This window comes from Cheilinus undulatus, linkage group 21, assembly GCF_018320785.1.
Source record: "Cheilinus undulatus linkage group 21, ASM1832078v1, whole genome shotgun sequence".
In the NCBI taxonomy this organism is placed as follows: Eukaryota; Metazoa; Chordata; class Actinopteri; order Labriformes; family Labridae; genus Cheilinus; species Cheilinus undulatus.
In genome coordinates, this window is record NC_054885.1 from 38355578 (window position 1) to 38371839 (window position 16262).

Below are 16262 nucleotides of genomic sequence, written 5' to 3' on the forward strand. Positions count from 1 at the left end.
GCGGGATTTTAAAGGAGTGACGGACAACAAAAAAGTCCAGCACAACCTCTGCATTGAGGTCTGCTGTCTTATGTTCAAACTGAAGCTTCACATTTCCTCGTTGCCACATCCTGCTGATGCTCTCTCACACCCAGATCTTTTGACAATCATGCGGATGCGCGTCATCAACCAGCATAACACACACGGATCACATGTGGAGATGACGTCATATCGAGTGAAAGTTGTCCAGACGTTGGTGTTTTATTTGATCTTTAATGCACTAATGATCATAAATATTGTTAAAAGAGCAGAAATATTAAACCAAAGCTCCAAAATGAGGCAGGGTGAAACGATGTGTCTGGAGAGCTGCAGGTGTGAGGCAGGGCTGGTTTTAGCCATTTGGAGGCCCAGGGCAAAGACCAGTAGAGGCCCCTCCCCCTTTTACTAAAGAATTAATAATGAGTGGGAAAACATTAGAAAGCAACTCTGTTATGTTAATAAAGTCACAGAACTCCAGTAAATGCCCCGATGTAAGATATAAATACCCAAATAGCCAACCATCATTCATCCTTTCCTCTGAAAAGCACCTCAGAGCTCAAACTCAGCTCATTCTAATATCTTAAAAAATCTTTAGGCCAGGTGAACTTTCATAACGCTGGTGTTAGGCCAAAGACTGGTATCTCCAAAATGACTGCTTTTCAGGGAATGAAAAGTTTATAATTTGTAAAATGATATAATTATGATTTATAAAATCAAATTCAAATCATGAAAAATTGAGATACAAGGTTTTGGCCTGATGTCAGTGAAAAATAAATATATGCTCATTATCAGTGACAGATTGGTTCTTCTGACTCTATACAGACATTTGCATCCCATTTAACCTCATAACAATCCACCAATACACTGTTTTATTTTATTTCAACAACAGATTGACTGATCTATTATCTACCTTACATTCCAGATTTGGATTGTGGCTCTTGCTAAAATTTTTTCTAGTCAATGTGGCTCTTTGGTAGAATAAGGTTGAGTACCACTGATCTACAGCATTTTACAGTTATTGTGACTGGCAGTCAGAAAACAAATCCAAACAAGCTGGACTGACTAAAGAGGATCAATCAGAGTATTCTGGTTTCAGACTCTAAATTTCTGCTCAGTGTGGTATACATCAGGGGATTTCTGACTCTAAACAAAACAGCATATTAATAATTCAGACCACACTACAGACAGAACATGACCAACTACATAGCATGAGTATAATGGTAGACAGTTTGAGACTCAGCCACAGACCTCCATCCATCCATCCATTTTCTATACCGCTTATTTTGGTCACAGGAGCCAAAGACCTGTTCTTTTATTTCTAAATGTATTTACATTCTTAGTATGAACAGTGTAATAGTGCACAGTTGCAGACATCAGTAAAGATTTAATACAAGAACTCCTTTTTGATATAAGGTCTTGATGTGATGGGTTGGCTTTTGTTATGCTGCGTGTTGCTTAGATTTAGGAGAACTGGACACCATTTCTTTATCAAAAAGGGGCAGAGAATAAAATTAAAAGCTTCTTCAGCATGACTGCATTTCAGCAAATGGCTGCACAAGTTGTAAAAAAGCATTGACTTTAGACAGTCAAATCCCAGGTGCCAAATCACTCCATTCTTATTCAGTTATTTCAGTGTTTATTTGCTTTGAACAAGAGATGGAAAAAGTCGCCCACGCTACAAATGTTATAGTGATTTCTGATGTTAGAGCGCCTCCTCTGGTGGCTTCATGGTCCAGGTCTTCAGGCTCTGAGGGGTTTTTGTTCAGCTCTGCTGGTAGGACGTGTCACTGTGTATCTCTGGCACAGTAATACACAGCAGAGTCTTCAGCCTTCAGACTGTTCATCTGCAGATACAGCTGCTGTCTGCTGTTGTCTCTGGAGATGGTGAACCGGCCTCTGACTGAAGTAGAGTAGTACTGGTTGCTGCCATCATGAGTGCTTGCTCCGACCCACTCCAGTCCTTGTCCAGGAGCCTGTCTGACCCAGTGCATCCAGTGACTGCTCAGTGTAAACCCAGAGGCTGTACAGGTCAGTGTGTGGGATTGTCCAGGACTTTTATCCACTGGTTCAGATTGTGTCAGAGTCTGAGCATCAACACCTGCCAACACAGAAGAGAAAAGCATGAGATAGAAGAGTGTGAGAAGACTTTGTTGAATAAAGATGAGTGAAGATCTCCACCTGCCCAGCAGACAGTTAAAAGCAGCAGTCCTGTCCTATAGTCCATCATGTTCAACTGTGTGTCCACTGTTCTCTGTCATCCTCTCTGCAGTCACAGAAGTAGAGGAGGAACACAGCTCACTTTGCATTCACTCCTCCTCAGAGAAGAAGAACATTTGACTTTTTGCATGTGGGTATACCATTATAATCTATGCTCATTTTTAAGTAAACATTTCTCTCGTTTTTCTTGCGTTCATCAAAACATGCTGTCAACAATGTTCCTCTCTGTGATCAGATGTAAAAAGGAAATGACACCTAAATACTTCAGTTTTGTACTGAAGTATTGGAGAACCCTGAAAAGTTCTCTTAAAATAAAACAACCTCTATAATTGGTAATGGATGTCATAGTAATAGTGCGAATAATCGTTCATATCAAAATAAACTTTGTTGTCTTCCTTTTCCATCCCTGAATATGTGATTTGTCCTGAAAATGATCTGCTGTTCTAAAAGACTTAAAATGACTCCATTTATACTCAAAATGAAATACTTCAGCACTCCGATCAGTAATGGAAAACAAGATCCTCATTCTGTGTCAGTGCTCAGAATCTCTTTACTGTATATCACACTCTGTGTCAAGAGGAAGTAGTTTTTGTACGGCTCTCCCGTTCTTCTCTCTCACTGTGTCTCTCCTGGCACAGTAATACACCCCAGAGTCTGCAGGCTGCATGTTCTGTCCTGTGAGAGTCACTGTTCCAGCAGAAGTGTCTCTGCTGACATTGAACTTGTTCCTCAGAGCATTATTTGTTTCAGTGCTACCACCAGTATGCATTACAGAGATCCACTCCAGTCCTTTCCCTGCAGGCTGTCTGATCCAGGCTGGTGAGAGAATAGGAGAGCTGACAGGTGATGGTCAGACTCTGACCTGGCTGCACAGTCTCAGAGGCTGGCTGTGTCAGAGTTTGACTCTTCACACCTGTGGATGAAAACATGTAGAATATTGAATGAGTGTGTTAGGAGTCATTGTGCTGTGATCATACTGTCAGTGTGTGAGCCTCAGTGAGACTCACAGGATCCAGCAGCCAGCAGCAGCAGAGCTCCAGAGAACATGGTTGGTGTTGAAGGTGACATGATGGAGCTTCTCTGACTCTCTGACTCTCAGCCTGATGTGGAGTCTTTATATCAGACATGGAGGAAGATCACTTTGCATAGAGCAGTGCTTCTCAACTGGACTAGCCTCAGGACCCACCAGGGGTGTGGCGCAGAGGGGACAAAGGGCACTGATTACCCTGGCCCACAGTAGGGAGGGGCCCTTGAGGAGCCTGCAATGGAAAGTATGTTTTTATTTTTATTTTTTTTTAGTTGTTAGTGTCATTATTGAATCAAAAGTGACAAATGAATCGGTCAACAGTTTGAAATTTGTATCAAAGAGCGTGAAATAAATACTGGGGGGCCCTGCTCCTCCCTTAAAAATGTCTAAATGGTGTAGTCCAGCGCTGCAAAATAATGCAAGTAAATTCAGTTTAACCATGGTAAATATTGCTCATAAATGTGGAAATGATGCTTCAAAAATACATTAAAATGCATATATACTTGCAAAAACATGATGCAACATGTGTTGCTTGGCTGTTTAATATTCTTTCTGGGGGTCCAAATTCCCTAGCTACGCCCCTGGGACCTAAATATTATTATAAAAGAAATAAAAGTGTTGCACTTAAGGACTTGGATGGAACAGAATTTATGACAGAACAAGAGACAGGACAACACTCACATGTTTACACCCCCCTTTCCCCGTGATAACGTGTACATTTTAGTCAATTTTCAAGAGATCTTGAGAAATCATTTCACTAACATGATTAAAGCTGCTCTTTTATAGCAAGAAAAGGGAAAATACGCTGAAATATCAATCAAACATATAGATTTACCCATTATCACCATAAAACAGAGTAAAATAACTGGTATTTTTGCATGTTCTTCTTAGACTTTTGCCACAATTTTTTTCCAGACACATATTCATGACCCACTGAAAACTGCTCCACAGCCCCCTTTTGGGTCCTGACCCACCAGTTGAGAACCACTGGCATAGAGGACAACAGGGTATAAGAGAATATCCTGTTGTATCAACAGCAGAAAGCTTGAAAATGTGCTTTTAGTCATTTAAGGAAAATAGTTCTTTAGTTGTAACTTTAAGGAAGAACATTATCTTGTCATTTTTTTATTTGTTTGTTTCTGAAACTTCTAACACAACTCAGACATGGAGGTCAGACATATTTTCTTGAGTAGTCGTACTTTTCTTTAAAAAAAATATACTGTGTGATTTTAATTGTGTTGGGACTCATCAGAGATTAGGAGCATTGACTCCTTATCTCAGAAAGGATTAGCACATCTATGACAAATAGACAGAGAGAAATGTGTTGTAAAATGATTTTAATCAGAGTTTTTCAGTTATTGCTGAAAATGTTTTCATTCTCCACATCCACCTTCTATCCATAAAATTTTAAATATTTGATGAAAAACAACTCCTGCATTGAAATCATCAGAAATGAAGACCTCATTCACTGTAGCTATAGCTTTTTAAATAAAATAAAAAAACTTTACTCATTAAGATGAACTGTGGAAGTAGTCATGTAATAGTATTGTTATAGTTCTACTCTGTCTCTGCAGCTGGTGTTTTAATGATTTGTGGTATTAGAGCGCCTCCTCTGTTGGCTTCATGTTCAGGTGTTCAGACTGATGGACTGTGTCACTGTGTGTCTCTGGCACAGTAATACACAGAAGAGTCTTCCGCCTTCAGACTGTTCATCTGCAGATACAGCTGCTGTTTGCTGTCGTCTCTGGAGATGGTGAACCGACCTCTGACTGAAGTAGAGTAGTACTGGTTACCAGTGTGAGCAGCGATTCACTCCAGTCCTTGTCCTGGAGCCTGTCTAACCCAGTGCATATTGTAGCTGCTCATTGTAATCCCATGGGCAAAACAGGTCAGTCTGTGGGATTGTCCAGGACTTTTAACCACTGGTTCAGATTGTGTCAGAGTCTGAGCATCAACACCTGCCAACACAGAAGAGAAAAACATGAGATAGAAGAGTGTGAGAAGACTTTGTTGAATAAAGATGAGTGAAGATCTCCACCTGCCCAGCAGACAGTTAAAAGCAGCAGTCCTGTCCTATAGTCCATCATGTTCAACTGTGTGTCCACTGTTCTCTGTCATCCTCTCTGCAGTCACAGAAGTAGAGGAGGAACACAGCTCACTTTGCATTCACTCCTCCTCAGAACATAGCCATTTGATTTCTGTCTACAGGCCCTGTTGTTCCTCTGGGACCTTCATTTTTTATTAATCTTCCTACACTTCAGCCTAGTGTTTGATTATAAATGTTTCAGGGCAATAAAAATACACCTTCACCTTGCTTAAGTAAACCATAACTTGGCTCACACCTTGATAAGTAAAAGCTAAATAAATGTATCATAGTGGTTCAAGAGAAAGGACAGCCGTTGTTTTTGACTTTGTCCTTGTACCTTTAAAATGTCTTCATTGGGCCTCAGTGGACATTCACGTGAAGTTTGCAGAATGTATTTAGATCATTCTTGAGCTATGATGTTATCAAGAGATCAACCTGAAGAGTGATGACCTTGACCTCCTAATGTGATCAGTGCATGCTTGAGACAGAGTGTAACTTTGTGCAACATTTAAAGCAGATTTCTCTCAGCGTCCTTAACACATCACTTACCACTATATCACTGTTAGACTGAGTCATGACCACTGAAGCTTCAACAGATGTCATGGAGCCAAATGTTGCTAAATTTCCACAAATTTGAGCAACAAATTATTTTTAAAGTTGTCAGCAGGTTTAGGAGCTTCTCCTACTCTTATTTGTTCTGTTATGATTCTTAAACATATCCCATTTCTTATGTCTCTATTCTCTCTGTCTCTGCACTGATATTTTATGATGTTTGGTGTTAGAGCGCCTCCTCTGGTGGTTCATGCTGCAGGTGTTCAGACTCTGAGGGGTTTTTGTTCAGCTGTGCTGATGAGTCGTGTCACTGTGTCTCTCTGGCACAGAAATACACAGCAGAGTCTGCAGGCTGCATGTTCTGTCCGTTCAGAGTCACTGTGTTTCTGGAAGAGTCTAGGTCAATGCTGAATTTGTTCTTCAGTGAATCTTTGTAGTGAGTGCCTCCAGTGTATCTCATTCCAATCCACTCCAGTCCTTTCCCTGCAGGCTGTCTGATCCAGCCTGTCTAGTAGCTGCTAAAAGAATAAGAGACCTGACAGGTGATGGTCAGACGCTGACCTGGCTGCACAGTCTCAGAGGCTGGCTGTGTCAGAGTTTGAGCCTTCACACCTGTTAAAGAGAACATGTTTAGTCAGAGATGATGAAGTTCAAGTAGAGGAGAAGAAGTGTTGACTCTGACAGATGCAGAGAGACTCACATCCAGCTGCCAGCAGCAGCAGCAGAGCTCCAGAAAACATGCTTGATGTTGAAAGTGAGGTGCTGTGAACTCCACTGACAGCCTGATGGAGAGTTTTTATAGCTGAGGAACAAGGAAGCTCTCTGAGTTTGCATACAATCAGACATAGGAAGGATTAGTGATGGTCTGATTAGAGCTAGCAGAAGATCCAGATAATCTGAGGAGAGTTAATTTGATGATGCACTTCTTTTATATCCCATTCCTTTTAAACTTTTAGAATTATTCCCCCCATCTTATCTGAGGCCCCAAAAACAAGATCTGTTCACTTTGTTTTGAGAAAAACAATGTCAAGATTTTTTTTATTGTGATGATTGCTGCTGTGAAACAAGTCTACCAGTATATAAGTTTCATTTTGTGTTCTCTAAGTGGGATTAAAGGGTTTAAACTATTTTTCCATTGTCACCATGCAGACTTTGTAATCCTTCTACCAAACAGTAGTGAGTTATCAGTCCAGACTAACACACTGTAAAAAGCAACATCCATTTTACTCAGAAACATTGAGTTGAAATTACTCAGTTCTTCTTAACCTGTTCTAAATACTTATTATAAACAAGTCAATTGTACTTCTTGGCCATAACAGTGAAATGGCTCAATGTACTTAAGTTTACTTAGTTTAAAAGACTTAAGTAAAAAGGGGGTATAATTAAGTTGTGTTGACTTAAAAATCCAAAACAGCAATTTGAACTCTATTTTTATGAGCTGATAGAACTTATTTCAGTTTTAAGTGAACAGTACTCAAACAATTTTAGATTTTTTTTTTTTTTTGTTATAATGCATATTATTTGAGTTATGGCAAATCTGCAGTTTTCCCAGAATGCCTTTGGGCACTAAACCTTTATGCACTCTGTTTGCTGCAGCTGTCTTTGCAGGACACTTTTGAAAAAGAGATTTTTAATCTCAATGAGGTTTTCTCCTGGTTAAAAAAAGGTGAAATGAGATGAAAAAGTAAACGCACCACAAGTGAAGTTACTGTCTCAATTAAACATGTCCCACCCACAGGGCAGCATTAACACTACTATCAGCATCAGTGAGAATTGTATAGCATGCAGTCATTAATGAAGTGGGTCACCAACAGCCATTGTTGGAAATGAAGGCACAAGATAGTTCACCTTAGGTGAAATGATAACTTACAAAACTTTTACAGAGAGTAGATAATCAGTTATCTAAGATGTTTTGAGTGCTATGAACTTATCAGTGTTAACAATGCACTAAAAATGTTAAGTATTACACACTCAAAGTAGATGATTTAGGCTAAGTCCTGCAAACTTAAATTAACATTTGAATCTCAGTTGTGAGAACTTAAAATAATTGATTTTAAACTAGTAGTGAATACTTAAATAGTTCAAGTAGAACAAGTACTGCACACTACTAACAAACAAGTTTTTTTTAACTCACAAAAGTCAAGTGTAGTTTACTTGTTATTTTTGAGGCAACAAGTTTCCATAATTTTTTTAAGTAAGCTCAACTAATTTTTTCTTACAGTGCAGTGACAGTTGTGAGGTATGAAACCAAAGCTTACAAGTTGCTCCGCCCACCTTTGCAGGTGACTTCTTGAATGTTAATAGAGTAGTGTTCTCAATCATTCTGGCCCTTCATGAACTCTAACTTAACAAAAACCACTGTTTTCTTTAAATGTAGGATTATGAGCTAATAACCAGATGTTAAAAAATGGTGCAGCCTCGTCCCTGTCTCTGTATCCCAGTAGGAGCAGCAGAGCAGCCTCCTGATTTATTATTCTACAGTATTTCAGTTTGCAGTAAATTTACTCATTAGGAAGTACTACTTATATAAAGGCAACATCTATTTTTGTTGAATCACATGTCTGCTGAGTATTTGTGCAGGTGTGTTGGTGTTTTTTGTCACAGTGGAGCGTACTCTAACACAGTAATACACAGCTGTGTCTGCAGGCTGCATGTTCTGTCCTGTGAGAGTCACTGTCCCAGCAGAAGTGTCTCTGCTGAGACTGAACTTGTTCTTCAGAACATTATTTTCCCGAAGTGTACCACCACCCCACATGTGAGAGATCCAGTCCATGGGTTTTCCTTCACCCTGTCTGATCCAGCCTGTAGCATAGCTGTTAACAGTGATAGAGTAACCAGAGAGCTGACAGGTGATGGTCAGAGTCTGTCCAGGCTGAACAACCATTGATCCTGGCTGGATGAGATCAATACTGTTGACACCTGTGGAAACACAGATCATCATTATCTCCATCATTCATCTGATTCTTCTTTGATTCTGATGTTTCATAGTCAGAAATGTCCTCACAGGATGCAGCTGTCAGCAGCAGTATCAGAGCTGCAGAGAACATGGCTGATGATGAAGATGACCTGATGGGAGCTCTTCTTCTCCATCATGAGGGACATTTATAGTCCCAGCAGAATGGGAGGGGGGTGTGCATACATTTGTGAATTTTCATGTGTAAATGTAGTTGTGATTATGATGATCTCATTGAACAAACATCAGGTGGTGCTGAGCTTAGAAGTAGAGAGGGACAGACTGAGTTTAACAGACTGTTGCTGTTCCTCAGGGTTAATCTTTTTTAAGTGTTTTTGTCTGCACAGAGGTTTATACCCATCAAAGTTGGCATGTCAATAAGGAGAACATTCACCATATTGAAACTCACTTCAGCAAATGAACAACATCCCTCATTTAAAACCTTTATGTATGCACCCAAGGCTGGGACTCTTCCAAGAGCACATAGGATCAGAAGAAGTTGTTCAAAACTCTTGGTTTCCACAGATAAAATCTCTTGACTATTTCTACAATCTGCCTCTATCTTCCATGATATATGCTGTTGTATTCAGCCCTCTTCTTCTGCTCTTTTTTATGAGGAGCACTAATCACTGACCTGAATTCACCTCAGTTTACAAGAAGGAAAATAAACATTTTCTTGCATTGTCATTTCCTGAATTTCTAAGATTTTGGTAAAAGTTTGAGATAGATTTTGACAGAAACCTCACTTCAGTGTCTTAATAATGTGAAAATCCAATCTGGGTATAACCTTAATGATATAGACCAGTGATTCTCAACTGGTGGGTCGGGGCCCAAAAGTGGGTCACAGAGCAGTTTCCAGTGGGTCGCGACTAGATGTCTGAAAAAAAAAAAGGTGTTAAAAGTCCTGACGTGCTTACTGGACATGCATCGACACCTTTTATTTTACCGTTTTACTGTGAAATTGGGGAAATTTTAATGTTTGTTCAGTATTTTAACTTCTTTATCCCCTCTTCTTGCAATAAATGGCAACTTTTCCCATGATATTAAAGTAATTTCACCAGTTCTCTGGAAAATGAGCAAAAAGTTGACACTTAATGATGGGGAAAGAGGGTTTAAAATTTGTCAGTTTTGTCCCTTTTCTCTTTAATATTAGGTGTTTCGGCCCAATCATGCTCCAAACAACAACATATTCAATTAACTAAACATTCGTTATTGGACGTTTTTTTGAATCTTGGGTCACGATCTGTCGTAAGACAGACTGGGGGGTCCACCGGACCAGTTGAGAACCACTGATATAGACAACAGAGAAACTGGACTCTGACTGCCATCTGGTGTTTTTTCATTATGTTAACTGCATTATCATGTTTCACCCCTAAATCATAACCAAATGCTTATAAGAATATGTAAATTCAACAGGAGCGTATTCATGCAGTGGTTGCATCACAGGAAAGTGTTTTTGTCGTTCTGCACATTTTGTGTAGTCCCTGGGTTGATGGGACGTCAGTAATCACAAACCCAGCATTTTCCATTACAGCTGTTTTTATTTCTACACTGCTGGCAGGCGTGAGCCGCTGTCATAGACTGTAGAAACAACTGGACAAACCCCATGTGACGTCAGCCGTCTGCTTACAATAGGTGGACTCAAACAGATCTTAAAGCCAATCCACAGAGGCTTCCATACTGAAATCGTGGTCTCAACCTAAGTTTTGATCAACATAACGAACTGCCCACTAATCTTGACTTCCTGTTAGCTAGCTAGCATTCTGGTTGACAGACACGTAGCTTCTGCCTGTCCAGCTATCTGTCAATCAAATTAGACCCACCCATCAGTCCACAGTGAGGTTTTTCCTGAATATAATCTAAACCATTGTGGTACAAAAATTCACCCCCCTTCAGTGAGAGCACATGAAGACATGAGCTAATGAGACACGTTTGGTGTTTTGAACCAGGCTGTAAACCAGTTTATTTCTAGTGTAAAACCAGCTGTTCAACAGGTGTGCAGACGGGACTTCTGTAAAGTGTCCTGAGATAAGAATTGTGTAAATTGATGAAGTAAATGCAAGTGTTTGTCAATAATCCAACCAAATTTTTCAGCCACTGCAAAAAACAGCCTTTAATGTAAACGTAAAATCTAAAGTGCCTTCTGAATCCAGTCTCCTTTTGTTGTATTAATATTTCATTGCTGTATGTTGTATATGTATCAAGTGTTGTTTTAATGACTTGTGGTGTTAGAGCGCCTCCTCTGGTGGCTTTGTGTTTGGTGTTCAGGCTCTGAGGGTTTTTGTTCAGCTCTGCTGGTAGGATGTGTCACTGTGTGTCTCTGGCACAGTAATACACAGCAGAGTCTTCAGCCTTCAGACTGTTCATCTGCAGATACACCTGGTCTCTGCTGTTGTCTCTGGAGATGGTGAACCGGCCTCTGACTGAGTCAGAGTAGTGGATGTAGCTACTGCCCTCGCTGATAGCTGTGATCCACTCCAGTCCTTGTCCAGGAGCCTGTCTGACCCAAGCCATGTAGTAGCTGCTGAATGTGAACCCAGAGGCTGTACAGGTCAGTCTGTGGGATTGTCCAGGACTTTTAACCACTGGTTCAGATTGTGTCAGAGTCTGAGCATCAACACCTGCCAACACAGAAGAGAAAAGCATGAGATAGAAGAGTGTGAGAAGACTTTGTTGAATAAAGATGAGTGAAGATCTCCACCTGCCCAGCAGACAGTTAAAAGCAGCAGTCCTGTCCTATAGTCCATCATGTTCAACTGTGTGTCCACTGTTCTCTGTCATCCTCTCTGCAGTCACAGAAGTAGAGGAGGAACACAGCTCACTTTGCATTCACTCCTCCTCACTCAGTCAGTCTGGAGTTAATGTTGCGTCGGCAGTTTGTTCAAGCTGAAATATTTTTACATATTCACTGTCTGTTCAGTCTGACTTCAGTTTTTCAGTTATTTAGCGTAATTTGTGTTTATTTTTGAAACCAGGCAGCATGATGTGAATTTATAGATGTCACAGTGCTGTCAGAGTCAATATATAAGATATGATTTTTCTTGGGGTGTATTGCTCATTCAGCATTTTCATTTATATACACTGATATTCTCATTAGTTTGGAGCATGACTTTGTGTGTTCTTTAAGCACATGTGTTCATGAAAAACAATCCTGCTGAGCTAATCCTGAAGAATCTATTCTCTGTATACACGCTTGTCATGTCTTATAACTGGAGTTATTTTTATTCACAAATTAAAAGCACCAAAATTCTATTTTTGCCCTCCTCAGTCTAAACATGCAGTTGTAGATCTCTTGGCTTTATAACCTTTATCCTAAAGATATATTAAAGGTACAGTGTGTAATATTTAGCCTAGTAGCATTTAGCAAAACAAGCTTGGTTAAATTGAAACATAACATTTATAAGTAGATTGATCTAAATTAGTGTTGACATCTGATAACACATTTTTTAAATTTATGCTTTAAATTAACTCAGAATAAGCCTTTTATTCATACATAGGGAGGGTCCCCTCCAAGGACGCTGCCATCTTGGATTTTTGCATTTTGCCTGTTTCTATGGCACCATAGAAGGAACCAAATAACAGTTAAGCATGTATTGATTTTTAAACTTCACTGGTTCCCACAGTTATCACCAGAGAAATGATCATCACACTCCAGAATTGACTGTTGGGTGTTGATAGTCCCAGTTTTACACACTGCAGCTTTAACATAAATCAACTCCACTGTGATTGGTGTTAGAGTTTGATGAATCAGTTCAAATATACTAATAAAAGCTTTTTTGTGACTGAAGCATCACATTTTAAGTTACTTTTCCTTTAATCAGTACTGGTCTAGAGACTGCAGCCATGATGGGGTGGAAAATCAAATTGTGCAGATTTGCATTCAGACTTTTCATTCTGAGAGTGTTGTTTCAGTTTTTGCAGATGTTTAGGCGCATTTAGAGAAGCTCAGAGAAACAGCTGCAGAGGAACTGAAAACTGTTGAGCAGGATGCAAAAATGTAATTTGTGTGTTTGCTTTGATTAAGTTAAGGTCAGAAATAATCCGGGATAAGTTCTAAGGGCAGCCAGCATTAAAGCATCAACAGCAATGAGATTAAAGTCCATAATTAGTGCATTCAATTCTCAATCACATGGTTTATCATCCCTTTGTCAGTGTCTTGTAAAATCAGTCCATCACTTCTCTTTAGGGCCACATTTTCCCTCATAAACTCCCCAACAAGTCAAAAGTCCTCGACACTTGTACGTCAAACATTTAACTGTTGAGGGTTCATTTATTTTTCTTTTAATCCATAGCATGTTCTTTTTTTCTGCGGTTAAGTTCACACCATGATCCATCAAAGCTACATGTTAAAAGCAGCTCTGTATCCAAATGAGTGTCAGTTACCTTTAATTCAAAAATGCAACAGTGGGGGAGAGGGCCTGTAGTTGCATTAATCATGATTAACTATTAAAATTGTGAGATTAATTGTGATTGCTTGACAGCCCTGTTTCTCACACTCAGGGCCTCAAGTAATCCCAGCTATTGGGTAAAAGAGGAAGTAGTTTTTGTTCAGCTCTCCTGATGAGTTGTGTCACTGTGTGTATCTGGCACAGAAATACACAGCAGAGTCTGCAGGCTGCATGTTCTGTCCTGTGAGAGTCACTGTTCCAGCAGAAATGGCTCTGCTGACACTGAACTTGTTCCTCAGAGCATTATTGTCAGAAGTGCTACCACCACTCCATATGCAAGAGATCCACTCCAGTCCTTTCCCTGCAGGCTGTCTGATCCAACATGTACCATAGCTGCCATCAGTCAGAGAGTAACCAGAGAGCTGACAGGTGATGGTCAGACGCTGACCTGGCTGCACAGTCTCAGAGGCTGGCTGTGTCAGAGTTTGACTCTTCACACCTGTGGATGAAAACATGTAGAATATTGAATGAGTGTGTTAGGAGTCATTGTGCTGTGATCATACTGTCAGTGTGTGAGCCTCAGTGAGACTCACAGGATCCAGCAGCCAGCAGCAGCAGAGCTCCAGAGAACATGGTTGGTGTTGAAGGTGACATGATGGAGCTTCTCTGACTCTCTGACTCTCAGCCTGATGTGGAGTCTTTATATCAGACATGGAGGAAGATCACTTTGCATACAGGACAACACTGACAGACTCTCACATGACCTTTATATTCAGTACAAATAGTTCTGAATTATGTTTCAGTTTTTTCTTTAAGTCATTAAGGGAAAACATTTCTTTATTTAGAGTGTTTTTTTAATATTTCCATTTTTACTCTCCTCTAACTTCCAACATAACTCAGTCATGGGAGTCAGACATATTTTCTTTTACACACACAACTATTAGTTTATGTAGTGCAATGAGTTCACTGCATAGCGACCAACCAGAAAGGATGTCTTCATTTATAAATTCAACATACCTTGCAACAAAATTCATATCACACATCCTAGCATGGCCATGACAGAGTTCAGGAGTTACAGAAATAATGTTTGAGTACTGTCATGATAAATATCAAATCCTCAAATTATTAGCTCAGCCATTTTGGGTTCCCACATTTCTATGTTGATAGTTTCTGTATTTAAAGTTAAATATCTGATGTGATCAATCAGATGATATTTAGTCTCTTAACAGTTTTACTGCTCATTTAATGATTTCTGGTCTTAGAGTGCCTCCTCTGGTGGCTTCATGTTCAGGTGTTCAGACTTCAAGGGGTTTTTGTTCAGCTCTGCTGGTAGTTGTGTCACTGTGACTCTCTGGCACAGTAATACACAGCAGAGTCTTCAGCCTTCAGACTGTTCATCTGCAGATACAGCTGTCGTCTGCTGTCGTCTCTGGAGATGGTGAACCGGCCTCTGACTGAGTCAGAGTAGTATTTGTAGCTGCCACCACCATGACTGATAGCTGCGATCCACTCCAGTCCTTGTCCAGGAGCCTGTCTGACCCAAGCCATCCAGTAGCTGCTGAATGTGAACCCAGAAGCATAACAGGTCAGTGTGTGGGATTGTCCAGGACTTTTAACCACTGGTTCAGACTCTGTCAGAGTCTGAGCATCAACACCTGCCAACACAGAAGAGAAAAGCATGAGATAGAAGAGTGTGAGAAGACTTTGTTGAATAAAGATGAGTGAAGATCTCCACCTGCCCAGCAGACAGTTAAAAGCAGCAGTCCTGTCCTATAGTCCATCATGTTCAACTGTGTGTCCACTGTTCTCTGTCATCCTCTCTGCAGTCACAGAAGTAGAGGAGGAACACAGCTCACTTTGCATTCACTCCTCCTCAGAGAAGAACAACATTTGACTTCTTTTGCATATGAATATAATTACTCATGTTAATTATGAAGTAAACATTACTCCTATCAATGTTGTCTTGCATAGATGAAAAACATGCTGTCAAAAATGTTCCTCTCTTGTTTTATCAGATGTAAAAAAAAGGGAATAAAACCTAAATAAAAGGATAGTTGGCCTGATGTTTTTTTGGGGTTTTTAAGTGTTTGAGAACCCAGAACAGTGCTCTTAGAATAAAATAACAATCACTAGAATTGATGTATGTCATAGTAGTAGGAGGAATCTTTCATATCAAAGTAAACTTTGTTGTCTTCCTTTTGCTTTTCCATCCCTGAATATGTGTTTTGTCCTGACAGTGAACTGCTGTTATCTCCTCATGTGGAGGTTTCACTCAGAGCTTTAGCATTCAAAACAGTAATGGAAAACACGATCCTCATTATGTGTCAGTGCTCAGAATCTCTTTACTGTTAAAACTCAGGGCCACAAGTATTCCCAGTGATGAGGATAAAAGAGGAAGTAGTTTTTGTTCAACTCTCCTGATGGTTGTGTCACTGTGTGTATCTGGCACAGTAATACACAGCAGAGTCTGCAGGCTGCATGTTCTGTCCTGTGAGAGTCACTGTTCCAGCAGAAGTGTCTCTGCTGACACTGAACTTGTTCCTCAGAGCAGTATTTGTATGAGTGCTACCACTACTCCATATGCAAGAGATCCACTCCAGTCCTTTCCCTGCAGGCTGTCTGATCCAACATGTACCATAGTTGCTATCAGTCAGAGAGTAACCAGAGAGCTGACAGGTGCCAAACCATACTATAGCTGCTGAATGTGAACCCAGAGGCTGTACAGGTCAGTCTGTGGGATTGTCCAGGACTTTTAACCACTGGTCCAGACTCTGTCAGAGTCTGAGCATCAACACCTGCCAACACAGAAGAGAAAAGCATGAGATAGAAGAGTGTGAGAAGACTTTGTTGAATAAAGATGAGTGAAGATCTCCACCTGCCCAGCAGACAGTTAAAAGCAGCAGTCCTGTCCTATAGTCCATCATGTTCAACTGTGTGTCCACTGTTCTCTGTCATCCTCTCTGCAGTCACAGAAGTAGAGGAGGAACACAGCTCACTTTGCATTCACTCCTCCTCAGAGAA

General features: G+C 40.3%; 6 gene segments (V, D, J or C); all 6 read right to left on the bottom strand.

The window, feature by feature from the left end:
• Positions 1-1452: 1452 nt before the first annotated feature.
• Positions 1453-2329, bottom strand: LOC121529342. The segment is given in 2 exon segments: positions 1453-2116; positions 2197-2329. Coding segments are annotated over 2 exon segments (363 nt in total).
• Positions 2330-6207: 3878 nt separating this feature from the next.
• On the bottom strand, positions 6208-6640 carry LOC121529352. The segment is given in 2 exon segments: positions 6208-6512; positions 6601-6640. Coding segments are annotated over 2 exon segments (345 nt in total).
• Positions 6641-8439: 1799 nt separating this feature from the next.
• LOC121503967 lies at positions 8440-8981 on the bottom strand. The segment is given in 2 exon segments: positions 8440-8819; positions 8905-8981. Coding segments are annotated over 2 exon segments (423 nt in total).
• Positions 8982-11003: 2022 nt separating this feature from the next.
• LOC121529341 lies at positions 11004-11687 on the bottom strand. The segment is given in 2 exon segments: positions 11004-11474; positions 11555-11687. Coding segments are annotated over 2 exon segments (363 nt in total).
• A 1736-nt stretch (positions 11688-13423) lies between these two features.
• Positions 13424-13952, bottom strand: LOC121529332. The segment is given in 2 exon segments: positions 13424-13740; positions 13835-13952. Coding segments are annotated over 2 exon segments (378 nt in total).
• A 167-nt stretch (positions 13953-14119) lies between these two features.
• LOC121529339 lies at positions 14120-15103 on the bottom strand. The segment is given in 2 exon segments: positions 14120-14896; positions 14977-15103. Coding segments are annotated over 2 exon segments (366 nt in total).
• Positions 15104-16262: the final 1159 nt, after the last annotated feature.